Source organism: Pygoscelis adeliae, unplaced genomic scaffold, assembly GCF_000699105.1.
Source record: "Pygoscelis adeliae isolate BGI_AS28 unplaced genomic scaffold, ASM69910v1 Scaffold68, whole genome shotgun sequence".
Taxonomy (NCBI): domain Eukaryota; kingdom Metazoa; phylum Chordata; class Aves; order Sphenisciformes; family Spheniscidae; genus Pygoscelis; species Pygoscelis adeliae.
Genome location: NW_008825501.1, coordinates 1,387,722 through 1,411,094, shown reverse-complemented (window position 1 = coordinate 1,411,094; position 23,373 = coordinate 1,387,722). Strand labels below are relative to the sequence as shown.

Sequence of the window (23,373 nt, the reverse complement as noted above, 5' to 3'; positions counted from 1 at the left end):
CGGCAAGCAGCAGGGCCAGGGTTGTAAGCTTCGCTCTAAACGCGTTACCAGCGTTCATGGCCTTAAGTCCTGCAGTGCAGGGCGGTGCTTTAAGGCAAAGATTGATTGTCAGTTCAGCGCTAATGTCTCTGATAACCTTTCACCTGCCGGTGTCACAGCTCACTCCTCAGTGTCAGGGGAAGGAGGTAAACTGGCGACACTTTCCTACTTGTTTGCATGCTCCTTTGAAAGCAAGTTGCTCTTAGTCGGGTTCTTTGTTGTAGGCAGATCCAGGTGCTGCGACATGTAAGTATGTTCCTAACTGGGTATATGCAAGCGCTCGCGTTGAAGCTGGTGTTACCACACGCTGATGTATCTGCTGGTTCATCTTTTAATTTTTTTTTTTAAGTCTGGGATTTTTCAGCATCACAGCAATGGGATGTTTACATTTGTGTAGGAGGGACGTGGCTGGCTTTAAAATGTAGTATACCTAATGCTGCTACGTTAAGATACATTGCACTTTTTTTGAAAACTAACTTGGGGAAGTTTATTTGGGGGTTAACTTCTGAATGGAAGATGACATCTGAAATCAGGTGCATGCGTCCCCTTTGTTAATTCATTCTGCCTAACAAAAATACAACTAGGATTTTTTTGTGCGTCGTAGTGTATGTCATCCTGGAATGTGCTGTGCTAGTTTCTTGCAAGAAACTTGTTCACGTGCTCTGAAGTGTTTTTGTGGTACTGATAGGTTTTTGTTTGCTGGAAGATTGAGCTTGCATGTTTTCCCATCACCACCACAATTCCTTTTTTGTTTTCACATGTGCATCCACAGTCAGATATTTAATATGCTTGATTGTTTTCATCGTGTTATAGCTGAGGCCTGAGAAATTCCATCGATTTACTCTAATGCTAGCATTCTGCAAGTTGTTGCAGGGATTTAATCAAGTTTGATTTAAACAGTCTGCTTACTTGAGCTTTGATTTGTTGCTGATTTGAGAGATGGCTGGCATCCAAAGCCAGTCATACGTTTCACATTTCATACAGCTTGAAAACAGGGCTTTTCTTATTGTGGATTTTTTTTCTTTTTCCAAATAGTATTTGGAGCACATGTAATCTGATGTTTGTTTTGTTTTTTTAATATTAGCAGTGTATGTCATCTCATTGTTGCCCTGCTTAGGGTACCTCGTTTGATACTGTCTGAGAATCTACAGGTTGTACTAGAAGAAATTATCTCCATTGAAAAGAGAAACAAGTAATTCTTCCCTCCCAGCTCTCCCCCCCCCAATCAGTATAGCAATAATTTCTGTATTTGTTCATCACTTCACATCCTGAGTTCCTCTCCATTAACTGGATTTCACTACTGGCTAGTAATGGAAAATGGGGATAGCCTTAGTACTGGGTAATCTAAACATAAGCCATGGAAATAGAATTGGATTTTTACTGTGGATAAAATAAATTTTGGTTTATTTATTTTTTTTCTCCCCCCCCCCTTTTTTTTTCTTTTTTCCCTCCCCACATAGAGGCAGTCTGGAAGGGAAAAGAGAACAGAAGAGTTACAAAGCTCTCTTAGAAGATCCAATGCTGAAGTTCTCGGGACTGTATCAAGAAACTTGCTCTGACTTGTATGTAACTTGTCAGGTGTTTGCAGAAGGGAAGCCTCTTGCTCTTCCAGTTAGAACTTCCTACAAAGCTTTTAGCACTAGGTGGAAGTAAGTGACTGCATTTTATTTCATATTCCTCTTAGTTACCAGGGCATCAAGTTGTGTAAATAAATCTATGGTTTTTATTTGCATCAAAAAGATTTGTTTTCTATTGTCTTCTTCAAATAACTCATGTTTCTTCAAGTCTCTGTATGGTTATTAAGTGTTGCCCTGACAGCACAAACCCAACCTTTCTGTGTAACGGGTAAGTAATAAAATTGTTACTTGGGTGTTTGGGCATGGCTCACTACTTAAATAACTTCTGGGGCCTGGACTAGGACACTTTCATACTGTTTACTGGGCAGACTGATCTTTGGTACTTAGGTTGTCAGGCTAGAGTATTTTTCCTTTAGTCTCTAGCCTTTTAATCATACTCAGGACAAGTATTTGAACGGTTAAAGCCCAGAAGAAAATAGGCCATTTGCCCTTAGAAATTCATATTCTAAGGAGAATCTGGGCTGTATAAACTATTACAGAGTAACTTGAATTCTAAAGCTTTATGACTAATAAAAAGTGTTTCTCTGCAGCTGGAATGAATGGCTGAAACTGCCTGTGAAGTATCCAGACTTGCCTCGCAATGCACAGGTGGCTCTGACCATCTGGGATGTATATGGACCTGGTAAAGCAGTTCCTGTGGGAGGAACAACGGTCTCGCTCTTTGGGAAATATGGGTATACTGCTTTTTCTTCTATGGTACAGGTTTGAAGCTCACTTGTGAATCGTAAGGTAGCAGTGGTTATGGGAGATTTTTTTAAACCGGGTTAACAGTTCCGTATTTGAAAAATCAGATACATAGGTGATTTATTCTATTTCTTCCTGAGTGTAACTTCACACATGCTACAGTGTTGTGAAAAAGTCTTCTCTTGTGTAACACCAAAATTTAGGCTTTTTTTTTTTAGATCTGTAAGCTTGGATTTTAAGGTAGGAAATGCTGAAATCACTTCATATTTATACTTTTGTAATGCATGGATGCTAGTACTGATTACTTAAGATAATTGATTTAATCGGCTTGTAATTGGGCTGTTAATGCAGTGTTATCTATAAGGATTAAGGTGTAACTCAGTAAATCAGAAACTTTCAAAATTAATAATCTGTGATCCAATAGAGCGTGGGTTTAGTAAATTTGTGGATGACAACACTAAGATGGGAAGGATTACAAGTGTGCTGGAAGGTGACAATACATCGAAAGGATCTTGACGAAGTGCAAAGGGGACTGAAAAAAAAATAGGATGCAGTTTAAGGAAAAGTATGAGGCGTTGGTACTTTTTGTAATTGATTGTAGTCAAATACAGAATGGGGAGCAGCTGCCCGGGAAAACAGAGGAAAAGATTTGGGGTTTAGAGTGAATCTTAAGTTTTGCATGATTCAGCATCATGATGCTCTTGTGAAATGTGTGAACGACATTGAATGTGCAAACAGTCTACAAGCATGCGCATCAGGGACAATGTTGTGTCCTCCTTCTCCATACTCATCCACTCAGCTGGGATATGGTCAGTTCTACGTAACTGACTTTAGGCAAGTTGCTGACTACTGGGAGTCTAAGGGTGTCCATATCATTGAACATCTAGCAAACGGGTGTGATGGAGGAGGAGTAAATACTAGTGAGGCTGAAGAAAAGACCGTAGGAACACTTTTCTAGTATGTAGGTAGCGTTGGAAAATGGGGAGAAATAGCCTTTTTTTGTTTTGTCAGTGGATAAGAAGTAATAAGGCTAAACTGAAGTGCAGGAAAAGTTTAGGTTAGTATTAGGAAAGCTGTTATAGTGACACTTGAATGCAGAAAATGACCAGAGAGGTTGTATCTCTGTCATTGAAGATATAGCTTTGACAAAAAGATTGACATTGTCTTAGGGCAGAAAATTGAACTGGATCAATTGGACTATGCCCCAAAGACTGCTGGTAGTTTTTAAAGCATTAGAGCATACTTCCTGGAAAAAGATACAATTCATAAATGAAATTTACTTTTCTTTCCAGCATGTGGGGCCTGGGGAAAGTAGACGGACAGAAAGCAACAAATAATTTCAAAATTTTGTATTTACATGTAAATGGAAACCCTTGTAGTAATATTCCACAAAATGATGTGTAAATTCAAGGTCAGATGGTCCTTCTAGTCGGTATTTCTCATTTAATGGTTAACTTTTTTAAAGCGTTCCTTCCAGTTGTATTTACGTGAAGTTGTTAGAGTTACCTGATCACCTCTTATTGGCAAAACTAATGCACTTGATTTCTTGGGGCACCTTTCATAGGTGGATCGGCACAAATATACAAGGGAAGCAGGGTTTTTGCAGAGAAAAGGGGTGGTCAGTTACCCTGCAAAGTTTGGTTCACTGCATACTTTCAATTACCAATTCAATTTCAAGCATAGATGGAGAACATGGTGTGTTGAGGGTTGTGGTTTGTTTTTTTTTTTTTTTTTAGCTGGCAGCTCAAAAGAAGGCTGCTTTTTATCAGTTGACCTTCAAATGAAACTTAGGTAGTTTTTTAGTTGAATTTTTTTCAGACTGGCAGACCTAAAGTCACTATTATAATTTGCAAGTCAAGAGGATTTCTTTCTGCTTCATTACAAATAATAAAAATATGAAGGTCAAGCTCTGTCCTCGGTCTGCATTTGTACCACCCCACTGACTTCGGGAATTACCCATTTTTCTTCCACTTGCCATATAAGTTGTCTCAGACTTACTCATTTTCTTCTAAACTCCGTGTGCCAATAAAAATGAAGGCCATAGGGGGCACAAGGTGCAAGGCACTTTTGCAATTCAGTTAAATTATGCATGGCAGTGCATGTTTGTAGGTTTGGCAGAGGAAGCTACTTCATTTTCTTGCAGCTGCTGCTGTACTTTGATTCCTGACAGCTGTATTATTTTGAATTTACTGAAGCGATTCTGCATTTTTCCCTGCAGTATGTTTCGTCAAGGAATGCATGATTTGAAAGTCTGGCCCAACGTAGAAGCTGACGGCTCGGAGCCCACCAAAACTCCTGGGAGAACCAGCAGCACAGTCTCTGAAGATCAAATGAGCCGCTTGGCAAAGGTAATGGAATAGCAAGTAACATTTTAAGATGTATGTGAAAAGCTTGTGCTTTAACCGGAGTGAAAGAAGACAGACTTTAATGAAGACAGGCTTCTCATGTTGTCTTCTCATGTGAAAGCTATCTTCCTTTGATTGTTTAGATATTTCACAGGATTTATACAAATGAGTAAACTAGATCACACTCGTTTGCTTCTGAAGTATTTTTTTAAAAGGGGACATATAAACACCTTTTAATATACATAGCATTCTGTTGTAACAACTTCACATCCTAATTCTTTGTACAGAATGAAAATGTGAACGTGCCTTGAAGATGCTTGAAGCCAAAATTCCATCAGGTTCAGTAAGAGCAGCTGCTAACATTAACTTGTGAGGACAGTCCAGTTTCTTTCAGTAGCAATCCTTTAGATTTAAGGCTGTCTGGTGTAACGTTCAGATGTGTATGACATACCTCTACATTAGAAAGAATTTGAATAGAACTGCAAAAATTAACCAAAGTTTCATTCATTTCAGCTCATGAATATGTTTGTATATTAGTATTTTCTTCTCCCAGCTTCATGGCAGAGTGTATTTTTGCCATCAAAACTACTTCTGAAATTGATCAGTAGATGTTCTTGAACTGTTTTACTAGCTGATCTCTCTCATTCTTCAGGTAAGCTTACCTCAAGCTTGCCAAATTGCTCAACCCACTTTCTTCTTAATCTTGGTCTCCTAGTTTTCATCCTCATCTTTGTGCAACTCCCAGTGAAAGACAGGTTCAGTGCCATAAATATGTCCAATTTCTCATCTAGAGATTTATCACAGCAATAAAGTAACTTTCATTTAGGGTCTCTCTTATTAGTCTTACTAGTCTAGTTCACCTTGAATTTATAATGGAAACTCATTAAAGCTTTCTGCTGGTGGTGGTGCCCCGTTTATTGATCATAGTAGAATAAATCCCCTCTAGCCTAAGGAAGCTTCTGTAGACAGACACTAAATATCAAGGCTTGTTTATAGTTCATCAAATGGTTACATGATGTGGGCAGCAGGTCTCTGAGAAAGGGTTTTAGAGTGTAGGCCTTCCCTTTCATGTTAAGTCTGTTATGCAAACATGACCGTACCCTACCAGTGTTTTTTCTCCTCTTCCTTTCGCTCCCTTATGCTCCCTAGCTCAAGAAATACAAATAATGTAGAGTATTTCAGTCTTAAAATACCTGGGTCTGTTCTAGCCTATTCTTTTGGCATATGGGAGATGAGGGCTCAAAGTCTCTGAGGAAGAGGAGGGAATTCTCCTTTCACATCCCAATTAGAGAGTTCTAATTAATGGCTAATAAAAAGCTAATAACATCATTGCCACTATTGTTCTCTTCTGAAAGCTGTTTTGGAAGATACTAATTTTTGAAAGATGAAAGTGTTTTCACTGATATTTTGTTGTGTTCATATATAAAAACATTTTACCATCAGATGCTAGTGAAGTGAATAGGGTTTCTGGGTAGTGTGTCTATGAGAGCTTTCATTTGCACAGCAGTTTACACAGCAGATGAGGTTCTGGTGATGTATCATTCCTAAATAGCCATTGTTTGAGTACAATCAGCTTCAGTTTTTCTATGACTTACTCATCAGTTGCCAAATGCCTCCTGATGCTACTGTATGTGAAGGTATATTTAAATATAGCTAAAAGGAGTAGGACTAATTAAATACAAGATGAGTTTGTGTGGACTTTGTTATTCTTGGTTTGGTTTTTTTGTGTTTATTGGACAGACTTATTGTTTGGAAGTGTCATGCTATTGGTTGATGTCTGATACCAGAGGCCAGATTAGAGTTTTTGAGATAATAAGTAACTTCGGAGAAAAGCTTGCTGAAGGACCTTTTCTCCATCTGAAAGATAACTTTTTATTTTCTTGACATGCTTCTGAGTTTGTGTGTGTGTATGTGTGTGGGATAATTATAGGGAATTTTTATAAAATCAATGACTGGCTGCTGGAGGAGTTGCGTCCTTTTACCTTAAATAATTGATACTATGGCAAGTCTCTCATTTCATGTTGAGGTGCCAGTGGTTGTGCTCTTACAAAACACATGAATGTTGCTTGTAAAAATGCTACTGATGAAAAAGCCATGTTGCATCCTGGGGATCATTGTGAATGCAGATCCTTCCTGTACTAAGAAATATTAATGGGAGGAGTGTGGAATACCTTAACACGCTCAAATATTAATGACATAAAGATGTTTCTCCCATGAGTGGTGTTTTAATCTACTTAAACAAAAAGTACTCTGAAGTTCTTTTGGATCCACTCATTGCCCTCACATCTTCTGCTCGCTGAATGAAATTAGATAATAACAATGGTGAGATAGTATCTAAAGGGATGCCTCTTATTTAGTAGCAGATGATGAATGCTTCTTTCCCTGAAGGGAATGCACTAGCTTCCCTCTTACTTTAAGCTTTAAATATTAATCCAAGAGAATGGTTCTTCATGTGTTCATATGCCTACATATCTTCTGGGTCTTGTATGCAGGCCTAACTAGTTGCAGTGTTATGACTTTTTTCCTCTCTGTAAGGGAGGTTTGCAGGTTTAAGAGATTAACAATTTTCCTCTAAAACATACAGAATGACTTTTGTTCACTGCACTAGAGAATAAAGGAAAGAAAACAAACTAAGAATTTGTGACCCAGGTACCTAAATAACATTTTTTTTTTTTGCCAAGGCTTTGATAAGTGCTATCCTAAATCTGTGTATCAGTGCTGGATGTGAATATGTGATATTCTGAAAATTTTGATGCATTGGTTTAAGGTAGGAGAAATAAAAGGGCTACCTTGAGTAAGAAAAAAATGCTTGTTTTAGATAAAAAAAAAATAATAGGGAGTAATTTAGAAATGGCTAAAATGGTGGACATGTAAGGGTAAAGAATTTCTTCACTGCTGAGAATGAGAAGACCTTTTCTGTGAACTAGGTAGGACATTTGTGAATGCATTAAGTGGTGATGTCCAGCCTGCCTGAAACAGCATCTTGGGTTATAACTAGTCTGCATGCTGCTGGTTCTCTACCTTTGGAATATATTATAAAGTCACATATGAAGCAAAGGCCAAGGCTTGTATTATCCTTTTAGTACAGTCCTGGCACACTCTGTCTTTGTAATATTGCTGAGATAGAATTTGATGAACTGGCTGCAGAATATAACATAAGATAGCAAAAAAGTATTACTATATTGTGGTTCTGTTTACAGTCCTGCTGATGAGTTGAAAGAACCCAAAGGCTGGGTTTCTGTGCTTTGGTTACATCCAGCATCCTGAAGTGTTATTAAGGATTATACTTTGGCCCCCCGTCCCTTTCCTTTTGTACTGTTAAGTTTCTGAAGTTTATTGAAGCTAAACTGGAAACAAAACAAATGGAAAAAAGCCCCTACTGTATACTGAACGGAGTTAGTTAATTTTTAGAAGTTGCAGCGGTCTTCCAAAGTTTGCATCAAAATCTTATTACTTCTGTCAAGCTATACTGTGGTCTAGAGCTTAAAGAAAAGTTAGGTCAATCAGCTGCTTTAAGTGAACAATCTTATAGTCGTTACTGGATTATGTTTTTGTGTTTCATGGAACGAGTTCAGAACAAAGGGCATCAGATGCTCATGGCTAATTTACTATTTAGTGCTTCTTGAAATGGCCAGTTCCTAGCAAATCTGGAAATAAGTTTAAAAAAAAAAAAAAGGGCAGGATTTTCCTCCCAACTGAATAGCTTTTTGAGTGCTTTTTAAATTGACTGATTTTGATTAGTCCTTTACTTAAGTAGAGCCAATAACTGTAGTTGAGGATTAATATTCAGTGGAAAAGTTTAAACTTCATCTCTAATAGACTTAGTAGGAACCAAGAATCAGAAAAGTTGAATTAGATAACATATTTGTGAAATGAGCAAGCATTGTCATTCAGAGCTATATGTTATGCTTGCTTTCATAAGTAATCTGCCTTAAAATTTAATTCAGATCTTGAGAGGGTGCAGAGGCCATGGTGTGGACTGTAGTGTTTTCCCACGCTTTCTGACATAAACTATTTCCAAGAAAACTAAATAAATTGGGAGTTTTGTTTCCTGCTTAGAGGCAGGAACCAGTATCCAAAGTGTTGTTAGACCATAACTCCAAATTAAACTCTGGGGAGGTGAATAAGAGGAAAAAAAACCAACCAAAAACCAAAATAAACCAATGAAGTTGTCTTGAACAGCAAGGAGTCACTTTGTGGAAAGTGAAGAAGCAAGATGGTCTGTTGTTGTTGGATGTGAAGGGGCAATTGATCAAGATGTTAAAAGACAAGGATAAATGCTTACCAGCTGATCTTTGACAGATCAGTTCCACTGATACAAGAACACCTTCAGGGAGACTGCAGAACACTGAACTTTCATTTTATTAATAGTTTTAATGGCTGTTTACAGTCTTTTGGAGACTAGACAATTATTTGCCTGCTGTGTCAGCATTGCTTCCAAGAGATGTAAAAAGCTATTTGATTCTGCATAATTTCTGAAGATTGGCTTCTTGTGAGTTTGTCATGTATGTACTCTCCAGATCTGTCAGGATCTGCACCTGGGCATGAAGGTGATGCTCTTTTCAGAGTACATCATGATGGGGTTTGTATTCAGCCTAGGTCATCCTTGGTGTACAGTAATACTTGTGTCCGTACTGCTAAGGCATCAGTTTACGGGGGATTTGAGCGAGAATAATAAAACAGTACTACTGGTGCAAACCCTTAACCTTTTTTTTTTTACAGTGATTTTTTTTTTTGGTATCTTTAGTGGTGAGCTGCTGAAAGTCTAGTGCAGGTATCTGACAAACTGTGCAACCTAGACAACTCCCAGCATATAGCAAGTCTTCTCTGTTTTTTTTGTAGTAGCCTCATCTCCGATTCTCTATGTGAGAAGTAGGCTATTGTTGTGTATCCTGTGTTCTCCTACATACAATATGTTCCGGTCACATGCCATCCTAGTATTCTTTGTGTATTGCCTGTCCCCTAGCTGTCAGCTGGACAAGAAATGGCAGTTGGTGTGATTGTATGGCCTGTTCAAATTTAAATGCTCATGGATGGGCTGGTTGACCACAGAACAAAGCAATGAAGTAGTAGTTGTAACCCTTCCCTTAATAGGAATAACGTTGAGCGTCTCTGCACTAGCCATTTTCTAGACAGATACTGATTTCTTTCAAACATGAAAGAACTTGATGTCTTCTAGTCCCTTTGCATCTCTTCTTGCATACTGCAAGAATTACTAATTTTTTGAGGAACACTTGTGATTTCTCAGTAGCCAAAAAGGTGATTCTTGTTCATATTTGTGTGGTCTTCTGAAGTTTTCATAAACTATTGTGTGTCAGTGCATCTGAAACTACAGGTAGTATGGCTCATATCTTACTTATCTTCTCTTCCACTCTTCTACTGTTAGGTAGTCCTTTAACAACTCAACTTCCTTGCTATTACTACAGCAATATGTAGATGTAGGAGTAAAACCTGAACTACTTTTCAGATGACTAAAAAGAAAGGGAGAACAAGCTGTCTGCGACTTGCTGTCTTTGGCTGACCTTTTGTGATGTGTAAGTCCGAATCTAAGAACTTGTTTTGGTAAGGCTAATAAGGGCCGAATTATTCAGTTTGGATATTTTTTGAAATATTTTCTTTTTGTTTGACTTGGTAAGTTTTACTATATGAAACTTAGTAACAAAAAAAGAAGTATTTTTGTTATGTGACTTTACTTAAAAAATAGGTTCCTGTTTTTAATGTGTTAAAAATTCAATGACGATGTGCTTGGAACATGGTTTTGTTTTTTGTACAAGCATTTTTTCCAGTTCCTTTTTTTTTTTCCCCTGATTTTATGTTAGTGTGTCTGTAAAATTATGACTTTGATATTCTTTTTCTCGCTCCCAGCAATTTAAATATTATCATTGTGTGTTTTCGTGCAGCTTACCAAGTCTCATCGGCAAGGTCATATGGTGAAAGTGGACTGGCTGGACAGACTGACCTTTAGAGAGATAGAAATGATCAATGAGGTAGGCCATCGTACATCAGATTTGTAATGTTTTTTGGGATCTTGCTAATATGGAACATTTGCTTGCTTAGGAGTCTAACTCAAAGCACTTATCCTATTTTTCTTCAACCACCAGTGTATATGATAAAAGGAAGAATAATTCTTTAAGTTTCCAAAGGTGAATTGGCAATAACGAGAATAGACAGCTGTCTTGTCAGTTGTCAGTTTCAAGTGAAGTTGATCACGGAAGAGAGAATTTATTAATAATTTGGAATAGCTTGGAACAAATGCTGCTAGGTATGACTAATTTAACTCTAGGATTTAGATTGTGATGAGAAGCTTTTTGGACATACAGGCTGTACCTTGGTTTTAGACCTATTCAGCTTTACTGGTGTTGATTTTGGGTGCTGGGGAAAAACACTTCTAAGATTTGAATGAATATTTAAAAAAAAAAAAAATCTGGTAGTTAAATACCTGAATGAGGTGTTAACCCTCATTGAGCAAAACCTCCCCAAAACTGTTAACTGATTATACTCATCTTGCACAACAGAACTCCTTTGTTTTGTTTTGTGTGCTGAGATTTCTGTTTTCTTATTGATAATTAGACCTCAAGGAATCAGATTCTTTTTGAACTTAAGGGTTTATAAAAACAAAAATTTATGAATCTTTTTTTTTGAGAACTCAGCCTATGTCCTCTTTTCCCCCCCCCCCCTTCCTTTTCTGTAAAAATACAGAAAACTAAAATTCCTGATTCCTAGAGCTGTGCCTTAAGTGCAGAACCATTTTGCCTATGCTGGAAAGTCAATGCATTATTAATGCATGAAACAAACTTGAGTTACTTGTTGTTAAAGGGGATGCTTATTTTTTTATTAAATATATATTCCCGGTGGTGGTTATGTATAACTTCTTTCTTGTTTGCCATGTAGATTTTAAAATTCTAAGCACTTTTTTTAGGTAAAGCATTTAAAAAATGGGCACATGGGCATATCTTCCTCTGAAAGTGAATCAGCTGCAAATCTAATCTTGTAGTCCAAGTTTAATTTGTCTCTTTCATGGTTTCATCTGAAACAGTGATTTCAACCCCCCCCATGTCTTCTGGTTTTTGACTGACACACATGATTGTGTTTAATGATTAAAACAAAACAAAACAAAAAACCCACATAAAAATCCCAGCTGTCAGCTGGTTATTCTTTATTGCCTTTTTAAAGACCACAGTTGCAAGGCACTGATGAAAACAATGTTATTTTATCTGTTACATGTGGATGTTTATCATAAAGTAGGAATGTAAGGAAGTAAGAATGTCAGGAAGAAGGTGTTACGGTCTCAAGTAGTGCTATGAAATGATTAACTGAATAATTGCTACAACAACTGATAATCTAATTAATTAGTTACAGCACAAAGGAAGTAGGGTAATTGCTGTACTGAGACTGCTGAAGATTGATGCGCTTTAATGTATGATATACATCTGTGGTGGTTCTCTTCTCAGAGGGAAAAACGAAGTTCTAATTTTATGTACCTGATGATTGAATTCCGTTGCGTCAAGTGTGATGATAAAGAATATGGAATAGTTTACTACGAAAAGGTATGTGCCTTGCAGGCTTTATGGTTGTCTTTAAAAAGCAACATACGCACCTAAAACGGATAGGTTTTTCTGCTGAGGTGAAACATTCCGCTGCAAGATAGTGGCAGACAGCTGTCACTGGCAACTGTTTATGTACATACAAATCAAATAGTATAGATGCAACAAGATTGCAGAAGTCAATCATTCGTGAAATACAGTTCAAGATTACAGAATTTAATAAGTGTGATTAAAAACTTTTTGATTTATGGTTCCTTCAGTCATCCAGCAGTACTTTCAGAGTAGCCGTATGTAAAATTATATCTTATAGGAGGAAGAAATGTACCTGTATTGATTGATAACTTTATAAAAGGTGTAAGTTATTAAAACTTTGCACAGGAGCTCTGCTGGCGAACACTTTCTCTAGAATGAACAAATACAGAAATTTAGTCTTTCATGCTGAAAATGCTTTGGCAGTCAATTAAGTAAAAGACTTCTGGACTGGAATGTCTTGCATCTTTTCTTTCTGTTTACGAAACAGATCTCCAAAGCAGTGCCCTCAGTGTTTTTTATGAGTTCAAAGTTAATGGAACGAAGGATTAACAGTGAGCTTAACAGACATCAGTCTGGCTTTGGAAGGCATTCTAGAAAGACCCACTGAAAGAGAAAAAGCAGTATATCTACCATCTGGCATAAAATAAAGTCAGTAATTACCTCTTAATTTTCAACATGTTTAGATTCATAAGAATTCAGAAAGCTACTGAATAATGCAGCTTTATAGGAAAGAGAAAGAAGGTAGAAAAACAGACTGGAGTCCTATTGAGAACAGAGGCATTAACTTTAAGCAACGTCTATTCTGAGAATTTGAAAAAAACTAATTCAGTACAGAAAATGTTAATACAATGGAAAATAAATTACAAGTATTTCTATGTATGGGGCAACATTACTAGTTGATTTGGGCAGCAGAACTCTGATCTAACTTAAGATTCTAGAAGAAGGTAGTGAAAAATACAGTAATAAATTGCAAAAAGCAGGATTCCACAAAATTGGGGGTGGGGGAGTGGCGTGCGTTGGGTTTTTTGTTTGTGTTTTTGTTGTTGTTTGGTTGTTGTGTGTAGTCAGGGGATTTTTTGGTGGTGGTTGGTGTTTTTTTGTTTGGGTGTTTTTAGTTCCCCCCCCCCCCAGCATTTATTGTAGTGATGTGTTAGTTGCTTAGTTATCATTGTGTCTCGCAGTCAACCATTACAGAAGAACTTAAGGCTTGCTTAAAATCTCTTAAAAACAGCTTGTAGAGTTGAAAAAGATAAAATTTTGGTGGAGATCTGTGACTTAGGCAGGCGCCTAGGTTAAAAACTTGCTGAGCTTCCTTCCTGAGTGTCTAAGCAGCTCTTTAGCATTTCTTTTGGTGGACTGTAGTTGACAATGGGAGCTGTCCCCACTTTTCCAAATCTTTTTGCCTTTAGAATAGCTTCTTTCATAGTGCTACTATGAAAGACTTCTCCTAGACTTCTCCTAGAACCAGCTATCGTAGAGGATCTTAATATTACAAAACTCCTTCGTGTTACAAATTGGAATGAAACCCACGATGTGTCGGATCCCTCCATGAAACAAAATAAAATTATTTACTTCCGTGGAAATCAAGGAAATATTTTTCTGGAGAGCATAATGGAATACGATCAAAATATTGAAACATTTTACTAACCATTAGCTTTTTTACATTAGAACACGCTGTACTTTTCACATGTGCAAACTGATGGGCGTGGCTACCATGCGGCTTTGTGTCCTCCTGGCTCTTTTATTTTTATAGCTGAATGTGACATTCCTAAAAATGATTTGTCTCCCTCACCTCCCAAAACCTACCACTATAGATGAACTATTCCTGCTTTACACACACAACTCTTTTTGTCATCATCATGGTTTTACAGATGTGCGAAGTGCGGGAAAGAACATTCAGACTTCAAGCATGCATCTTTCTTTCAGCAGATGTTTCTGAAGCATATTAAAAGTGCATGGAACAAAATAACTGTGAATTGGCTGCTCTTGTGGAAATGAAGTAATTGAATGTGTAATAGTACATATTACATAACTAACTATAACTATGTCACTATAACTGCTATAACTAACTGCAGTTTGAGGGATTTGTTGTTATGAAGTAGTTTTCAACAAGTTCTTGACCCTTTTCTGGCAGCAGTGGGAAACAGTACATGAATTAGCGCCTGTCTTCTCAGTTTTGTCATGCTTCCAATTACAGTGTACAGTATACATATCCGGCATCGCCAATCCACTATATTGAGTCTAATGAAACTAGGTTCTGTTGTCACCTGCCTGTGACCGATAGTCGAAGTGGAGATTACTTGTCACAGTTCTGTTGATAAATTTGTTTTCAAGTGTTTACGAAGAACTAGCCTGTTAAACAGTGGCTGATAGAATTTGAGATTCTTTGACTCAACATTCAATTACAATGAAGTGAAGTGGCAGTGGCTTTTTCCATGTTCTCTGTTAACTTAATTTTAATACAGCATTCAAGACATGAAGGATAGTAGTCTGCTGGTAATGAGAGCATTGCTTCTCATTCTCCGTTTAGGCGAAAATTCAGTGTGACTTTCCAAGTGCAAATAACACCAACATTTATCACTAATGTGTTTTTGTGCAGGTTTCAAGTGAAACCTTTGTTTGAATAAATAAGTTCATTGCGCTGCTGCATCCAGTTTATTTAAAAATAAAAAAGTAGTCTGACTATCAGAGCCTTTGTCATGGTTTGAAAGAAAGAAAAACTAATGTCTACAGCATTGGGTGTCCATTTACTTTTCCTTTGGGAGAAGTTGGATCCCATTGGTATTACTTGAAAAGATGTTTTGAGTAAAGAATAAGACAAATAGAACCTCCTTATTTATTGATGTTGTGAAACTGATTTTCAGGAAAGTGCGGAAGAACCTTGATGGTTCAGAAAATTCTGCGAATTTTGTTGACTTTCTTAAATGGGCTCTAATATTTTTATAAAAGTCACACACACGGACCTTAATGTAGTGAAATGCCTCTAAAGTTCTGTAACATAGTAGTTTAAAGCAAGTTAATGCTGTTTAGTATTGATGTTGCTTTTGTTTCCCAGTGGCAAAATATAGCAGGTCATCTCGGTTTCTGGCTGTGCTAGCAAGTAATGCAGCCAAGAGGAGCAGATTTACAGAGTGAAGTTGTTGCTGAAGGACCAGTGTCTGCACTGTGTGCTTATACTTGGGACTAGCTTTAATCAAGTCCCGTGGGCAGAATGACTGTTGGCAGTTGGAGGATATTAGGTATTTCTAAAACCTCTATGATACGAACCAAAGCTCGCTACATGGGGATGATCAGGAGAGACACTTCAAAAGCATGCACCTGGCCAAAGTCGAACGCTAATTTAGCGTTGACCCTCAGGCGTTGGTATGGTTTAGTAAGTTTGTATGGTCAGGGTCACAATGATCCATGTGATGCTCTCCAAATACGAGAGAGAATTAGAGCTGGGTGTTAATCTAATTGGAAGGCAAAGTTAAACAACTGACGTCCTTCACGGGCAAACAAATGGCACTGTGCCTTCTTGAGGATTTCACAAAATAGTTTGTTCTGAAAATGTTAACTCCTGACACAGTAACTTGACCCACTAATGCTTTGGCAAAACTTGGTTTCATAGCAAGTTTTGGTTGAAGCTTAAGGCTTTGTTCTAAAATGCAATGGGAACAAAGTCTTCCTAGTGCTTGAGCTGAATAACTATAGCTTTTCAGCTTGGCTATTCAGCATAATCTGGCTGCATTTGAGAAGAGGAGTTTAAAGAATAGTCATTATAATATTTCTTCTGAAAGGTTAAAAAAAGACACGTCAGCAATGAGTTTAGAAATCATTCTTTTATCACTAGTTTTGGAAAATATTCCCAATCTTGGTTTTAAAGGGTGTTACAGATGTTTTGACATTAGTCACTGGAAGGCTTTGCATTTTTTATTTTAGTTTTGTAAGTAAGCAAATTTTAGGCAATTGTGCTTTTGTCATTCTCATCCTAGTAAGTTCTGGGTTGGTAACAGCTGTCATAGGCTTTTGATTGTGGGGTAGGTGCTCCATTTCTACCAGCCTAAAAGCTTTGTCAGACTCTTTCCTTTTACAGCTATTTTATCTGCATGTTTTCACTGGAAGATGTAGTAGTATGGGTGTTATTACTGCTTATCCCTAGAGAATCCACATGGGATATGGATGTTATAAATGCTTCAGTAGGAGTTTGAACATTTATTAGTTGCTAGTGAATCCACTCTTCTGTCAAGCTTTTCCTACAGCGCTTTATCTGAAGGGTCTAAACAGAGCGGAAGCTTGTTTGTCACTGGGGCATTGGTAATCCTTTGTTTTGTAAAGGTCAAGTCAGATTGCAGCCTTGTTATGGTTTTGATTAGGAAGATAGCCAATTAGTAGATAGAAGTTGGTCTGTCATCTCTTGTCATCAGATGTGTTTATTTTTAGAAGGATTCCCCCCCCCCCAACAATTTCATTGCTTTTTATGTAACTTGACTTTGTAAAACTAATATAACATGATCTGAAAGTTCTGTCTGATGAGATGGTAAAGGTTTTAGTACAATGCGAGTGCTGATCTGTCAGTGTGGCTCAGACTCAGTTCAGTCTACTGTTATAGTGATGCAGTAGTATTGTGTTATAACAGAAATACTTTGGAAATACTATTAATTCTATACAATCGGGTTAAAACTAAGTTCATTGTGTAGGCAGTATGGTTTTAAAACAGAGAAACTGTGAGCAAATGTACTCTTTCTCCTCCTCAGTTGTTTGCGTGGGTACTTTTTTTAAAGACTAATGGGAAAAGCAATACTGCTCATGTTCTGGGATCATCATCAGCCACAGCCAGAGTGTATGTGTATTTCCCTTAACTAGGAAGGATGTGTCTATAGTTACTGTCATTATTTTGACTGTAAAACTGTTGCTTCAGAAAGGCATAGGACACTGAGAAATGTAATAGAAGTGTTTTCCTGAACGTGCAGCTTAATAATAAGAGATCTTTTACTGTAGTCAGCAACACAAAATTTATGCAGCTGGAAAAAAATGTTTGTTGTGAAATGTTAATGGCAATTTTAACTCCTGTGTCTTGTTGGTGACTTGTTCTTCCCCTTGATATAAGCCCTTTGCTTCTTTGAAAGTTACCTCTGAAAAGTATAAAAGTGAAGCCATCCCAAGAGGCATATGTGATTGGAAAAGCACGAGGAAAAAAAAAAAGAGGGTGGGGGCAGAAGCAAACTTGAGCAAGTTATCTCAAAACTTACATTATTGAGGGAAATGTTGATATGTCAAAAAAAACTTTATTCTGAGCTGAAATTTACTCCAAAATAAATGAGAACTGAGTATAAATGTAGCATAGCACATATTATACTGGTGTTGCCTTGTTTTTTCTGTTTTACTGTTTTATACTGTCTTTTAAATGAAATGTTCTTCTGTAGATCATGTCAGTTAATGCTTAGTTACACTTCTAAGGTAAAAAAAACAAAACTAAATGTCTGGATGTGACTGGAAGAGGGAAACGGAGTTGTTGCTTCTGTTACGTGGTGGCAGGTTTTGTATTTTTTTTCCTTCTGCCTGGTTCAAGCAGAAAACTTTTTTAATTTCTCCTTTCCCTTATTTATGCAGCAGCAGGTTAGACTCCCCTAAGGAAAACTAGCAGGTTCTTGTCATACTGCTCCAGAGCAGCACAGCATGAACTTCTAGAAGAGACTGTCATGCTCCGTGTGGAACCTGTGATAGCTAGGCACGCTTACATCTTCCTAAATTCATCTGTGTTTCAGAGAGTCTGTATGTTGTACTATTAGGAGGTATTTTCTGCAACATGGCTGTTATTTCTAGGAAATTATTTGTTTTCAGTGGAAATATGGACCCCGATTTGGTTTCTCTTCGTGCTTCCAGAGGACACATGTGGTGATAATGGCAAATTTCTCCACTCACCTGTGCGCTGGCATGGTAGTGAGTTGCCATGCTGTGTCTCCTCAGATGAACTTTCATCTGTCTTGCCACCTTGTTTATCATCTAGCAAAAACTAACAAGAAAAAGAATCCATTCCTTATTTTCTGTTTTCCCCTTTATAACTGTCAAAGTCAGCAAGGTGCAGTTGCATCATTCTTTCACTGTAGTATAATTCACAATACATTAATATGACGTTTTTTTCCTAAAACTTGAGATGTTTAATATGCCTTTAACTTTTTGTCATTTAGGATGGTGATGAGTCATCTCCAATTTTAACAAGTTCTGAAATTGTTAAGATTCCAGATCCCCAGATGTCTATGGTAAGCAATGCTCCATGTAATGCAATCTGTATTGTAGTATTTTTGTTGACGTTTTCATAAATGGAGATGAAAGCTTGCCTATATTGCTGTCTTGATATTTTAAAAGTCCAGTGAAAAAGATGTATTTGACCAGTTGAGAAATTCAGTGGATTTGACTTTTTGTAATTTTTTTTTTCTGCTGCTGCTAGATTAAAATACAAGAATTGATTTAATGCTTATGTTCATCTCTTCCTTTCCATACCTAATATGCTTGCTTCTGAGGTGTAGGAAAGCAGAGAAGGGGGATTGTTGGCAAAAGAGGTCAGGGGGTGGGAATGTAAGGTAAGAGGGAGCTGAAGAACAGAAATTTAGCGGAAGGTGCAGTAACTCTTGGTCACTACGTCTGTTAAAATATTTTCTCCCTACGCTCTCTTGTATGTTGTCTTTCATATAGACAGTGCCTAAGTACAGTTCTAGAAAATATTTCCATTATTGTGGATGCCAATTCAGTGGGACTGGTATTGGCAGCTTTGGGAACCTTAATGTAAGTGGGCTTCTACTGGCAACACTGTTTGAGCACTGTGTAATCTAACACTGCAAGAGCAAGTCTGACAATGCTGAAAACTGCCTTGGCTGCTGAAATCTCGTTGACACTGTGGCTCCTACTGTGGCTCCTACTGTTGCTAACATGGTATTAACAGTGGGAAAACTTTTTGAGAAGTTTTTCTTGCATACAAAGCTTTATGCTGCAAACATCCTAAAAATGTTTATAAAAGCGGCTAGCACGTTTGAGTGCTAAATCACAGATGTGTTGACTGAAGCGCTTGCATTTTGCAGCAATTCACCAAAAGGCAAGATAGGGTTTGTAAATTGTGTGAAGTAAAAAAAAAAAAACCAAAACCTCAAAATATGCAACAACCCTCCACATATTATTGAAGGAGTTTCTTCTAAAACAAACAAACAAAAAAAAATCCAGAAGACGCTGTAGTTTTAGATGTGAATTTTAATTGTCATGCATTATTCAAGATACTGGTGAGTCTTTGCTATAGATGGTTTCATTTCAATAGTAATTTTCTGTGGAGTTTAAATATTTATAAATACTGACTTACCCTCTGCGTTTAGGAGAACTTAGTAGAAAGCAAACATCACAAGCTTGCTCGAAGTTTAAGAAGTGGACCTTCTGATCATGATCTGAAGCCTAATGCAGCTACACGAGATCAGCTTAATGTAAGTCAGTCATATGATGGCTGAATTCAATTTTATTTGGTAGTCTGGTATTAGTACGTGGTGACAGTTTAAGGAAGTAGAGTTAATTTCAATTCAAAGAAAGTAATTAATGAAGAAATGTTGTTAAGTGTTTCTTACAAGTGGTTAGTTAGATGAGTCCAACTCAGCAGCAGAAGGTACTTGTTCATTTTTTTGTAAAACAGTTTTGGGGGGATAAGAATGCATACTGTGCACATATTATGTAGGTGTTAATGGCAGTCTTAAAGTAACTGTGTATGTTTGCCTACACTGCCACTTCAGACAGCTGCATAACTGAGGAGCATCACCATGAGAACTTTGTGTTGTTGAAAAGCTTTTTTTTCCTAGCTATTTTTGTGTGTTGTCAGTGTTGTGCTTTGTCACAATGTAGTCTGTTAACTTGTTAATTATTCATGTTCATGTTTTTAAACTTGCTTTCTGACTATGTATCTAATAGATCATAGTGAGTTACCCACCGACAAAGCAGCTAACGTACGAGGAACAGGATCTAGTTTGGAAATTCAGATATTACCTTACTAATCAGGAGAAGGTAAGTTGAATGATTTGAGAGGACTTATTAATGCAAGAGGTGCTTCATCTGGCACTCATTCTGCAATGTTCTGTCCTTGCAGAGATACAGAGCTTCAGTGTCTTAGAAGCTAGTTAAGATTATTTTAACTTTTTCTACAATGTTACTGATTTAAAAATTGGTGACTGTAATTTTCCCACTTAAATCATGTGAACTGGCTATTACTACAGCAGTCTCACCGTCAGCTACAAACACTTACTGTCAGCTTAAAATACCAATGTTGCCAATTTTGTCTTCAGGAAGGAAAGGTTATTAAAGAGGAGACTCTTCATCCCTTTTTGACAAGGATTAGCATTACCAGAATAAGTAGCAGCACACCAAAAGCCTGAAGTAAATCAAATAACTAAATAATCCCCCAGCAGTGGGCATTTTTTTATGTAGTGGTAATTGTGGTAGAGCAGTAACCATTGGCATCTGACTTAAAGATAACCCAGCTGCAGTTTTTTGGGACGTATTAAAACAATCCGATATTGTATTGTCACTTACATCAGTAAGGTTCCTCAGGTCTGTGCTTATGTAAATATAGTCTGGATCTAGTTCTGCCTTAATGTGAAATGTTAATTTCACAGCATCCTTCTGGACAAGTTGCCCAACTGTGGGGTGAGTGGGTTCACGGTGTGCTGGGTGAAGAACTGGCTGAAGGGCAGAGCTCAAAGGGTCGTAGTGAATGGGGCTACATCTGGCTGGCGACTGGTCACCAGCGGTGTTCCTCAGGGTTCCGTCCTAGGGCCAGTTCTGTTCAATATATCTATCAACGATCTGGATGCAGGAGTTGAATGCTGAGTTTGCTGATGATACTAAACTAGGAGGTGCTCTTGACTCTCTTGAGGGACAAGATACCTTGCAGAGGGATCTAGATTGATTGGAGCATTGGGCAATGATTAATGGGATGAACTTTAACAAGTCCAAATGCCAGATTATGCACCTAGAATGGTGTAACACCAGGCACAAGTATAAATTGGGAGAGGAGTGGCTGGAAAGCAGCCCTGCAGAAAGGGATCTGGGGGTGCTGGTCAACAGCAGGCTCAGTACGAGTCAGCGGTGTGCCCTGTCAGCCAAGAGGGCAAACGGCAACTTGGGGTGCATCAAACACAGCATAACTAGCCCATCAAAAGAGGTGATTATCTCGCTGTGTTCAGTGTTGGTGCGGCTTCACCTTGAATACTGTGTGCAGTTCTGGGCCCCACAAATTAAGAAGGATGTGAAGGTCCTTGAATGCATCCAGAGGGCAACAAAGCTGGTGAAAGGGCTGGAAGAAATGTCCTGTGAGGAGCGGCTGAGGACTTTGGGCTTGTCTAGTTTGGAGAAAAGGAGGCTGAGGGGCGACCTCATTGCTCTCCACAGCTTCCTGAGCAGGGGAAGTGGAGAGGGAGGTGCTGCTCTCTTCTCCCTGGTATCCGGTGACAGGACGTGTGGGAATGGTTCAAAACTGAGTTAGAGGAGGTTTAGACTGGACATTAGGAAGCATTTCTTTACCGAGAGGGTGGTCAAACACTGGAACAGGCTTCCTAGAGGAGGGGGTCAATGCCCAAAGGCTGTCAGTGTTTGAGGCATTTGGACAATGCCCTCAATAACATGCTTTAACTTTTGGTCAGCCCTGAATTGGTCAGGCAGTTGGACTAGATGATCATTGTGGGTCCCTTCCAACTGAAATAGTCTGCATTCCATTCTAAATCATTTGTTTAGCCTGGCTTTTCACTGATGAATTGTGCCATCTCTTTCTATTTAGGCCTTGACAAAATTCTTAAAATGTGTCAACTGGGACCTACCACAAGAGGCAAAGCAAGCACTGGAGCTGCTGGGCAAGTGGAAGCCCATGGATGTGGAAGACTCTTTAGAACTTCTGTCATCTCACTTCACCAACCCAACGGTTCGGCGGTATGCCGTTGCCAGGCTTCAGCAGGCTGATGATGAGGTATTCATTGGGCTGTGGGTACATGTGAAAGTCAGCTGGTCTCAGGATTTTTAGTCTCATTGAGTACTTGAAACGTTTGCTGCTTTTTAAGGCATTTAAGTGAATAATAGTGATGGAAAACTGGAAGAAAAAAAAAATTCACTGTGATGCTATTTAAGCTCTTTACGGAGCAAGGTCTTCACATTATTAAGTGGCACTCATTGATAATTGTCTTAGTATGAACAGCCAGTGATAGCTGGTTTTGTCAAACAAAGTGAAACAACCATATGTTCTCCCCAGAAACCAGTGATAAATTTTGAATGTTAACCTGCATAGAACTGCTCTGAACTTAAATAGTCTACTAAAAGATTTCCAACAAATCCACCTGGTAAGTTGAAGCAGTATATTGTCATACTCTTTTGCTAAAAAAAGTGAGTGGAAAAGCATCTGTGGAAATAAGGTGTTTCTAATTGTATACTGATTAGAATATGATGAGCTGTGATTTGTGAGTAGAGCACACTTAATAGCTGCTATCTGTTAAATTTCAATTATTTATATATTCTATTTTCTTTTGACAGTAAAAAAAAATAATACTTTGAGTGTATTACCATAACTCCAGAATCCTTGGCAATCAATAGAGTTTAAAATAGGGAGCATAAATATATCAAATTTTTGGAAGCCCACTTCAATAGCCAAGGTCATAGTGCTTTGACTTTAAAAATGTACCTTTTACGAAACACTCGAAGGCAGCTAAACAGAGCAAGTTGAATAGCAGAGGGAACAAATTCATTATAAACAGCAAGTGATTAAAATTACAGTCTTCAATCTAAAATAGATCAGATACATGTGTGTTTTTGTTTGGCTTTTTTTTTCATGCCCAGCTATGCAAGGGATAAAAAAAAAATGATAGTATCATTAAGGTTGGAAGACTTCTAAGATCATCGAGTCCAACCGTCAACCCAACACCACCATGCCCACTAAACCATCTCCCTAAGCACTGCATCTACACGTCTTTTAAATATTTCCAGGGATGGTGACTCAACCACTTCCCTGGGCAGCCTGTTCCAATGTTTAACCACTCGTTCAGTAAAGAAATTTTTCCTCACATCCAATCTAAACCTCCCCTGGCACAACTTGGGGCC

General features: G+C 38.0%; 1 protein-coding gene across 1 annotated transcript in view; it reads left to right on the top strand.

The window, feature by feature from the left end:
- The first annotated feature begins 1,505 nt into the window (after window positions 1-1,505).
- PIK3C3 (phosphatidylinositol 3-kinase, catalytic subunit type 3) overlaps window positions 1,506-23,373 on the top strand; it is an 82,657-nt gene continuing 60,789 nt past the window's right edge. The window contains exons 1-10 of the mRNA XM_009331537.1: window positions 1,506-1,688; window positions 2,207-2,350; window positions 4,579-4,708; window positions 10,606-10,692; window positions 12,157-12,252; window positions 18,453-18,524; window positions 18,958-19,047; window positions 19,626-19,730; window positions 20,206-20,298; window positions 22,067-22,252. Of these exons, the coding sequence (XP_009329812.1) occupies window positions 1,558-1,688; window positions 2,207-2,350; window positions 4,579-4,708; window positions 10,606-10,692; window positions 12,157-12,252; window positions 18,453-18,524; window positions 18,958-19,047; window positions 19,626-19,730; window positions 20,206-20,298; window positions 22,067-22,252 (1,134 nt within the window). The 5' untranslated portion in view covers window positions 1,506-1,557. The remainder of the gene's footprint in view (window positions 1,689-2,206; window positions 2,351-4,578; window positions 4,709-10,605; window positions 10,693-12,156; window positions 12,253-18,452; window positions 18,525-18,957; window positions 19,048-19,625; window positions 19,731-20,205; window positions 20,299-22,066; window positions 22,253-23,373) is intronic.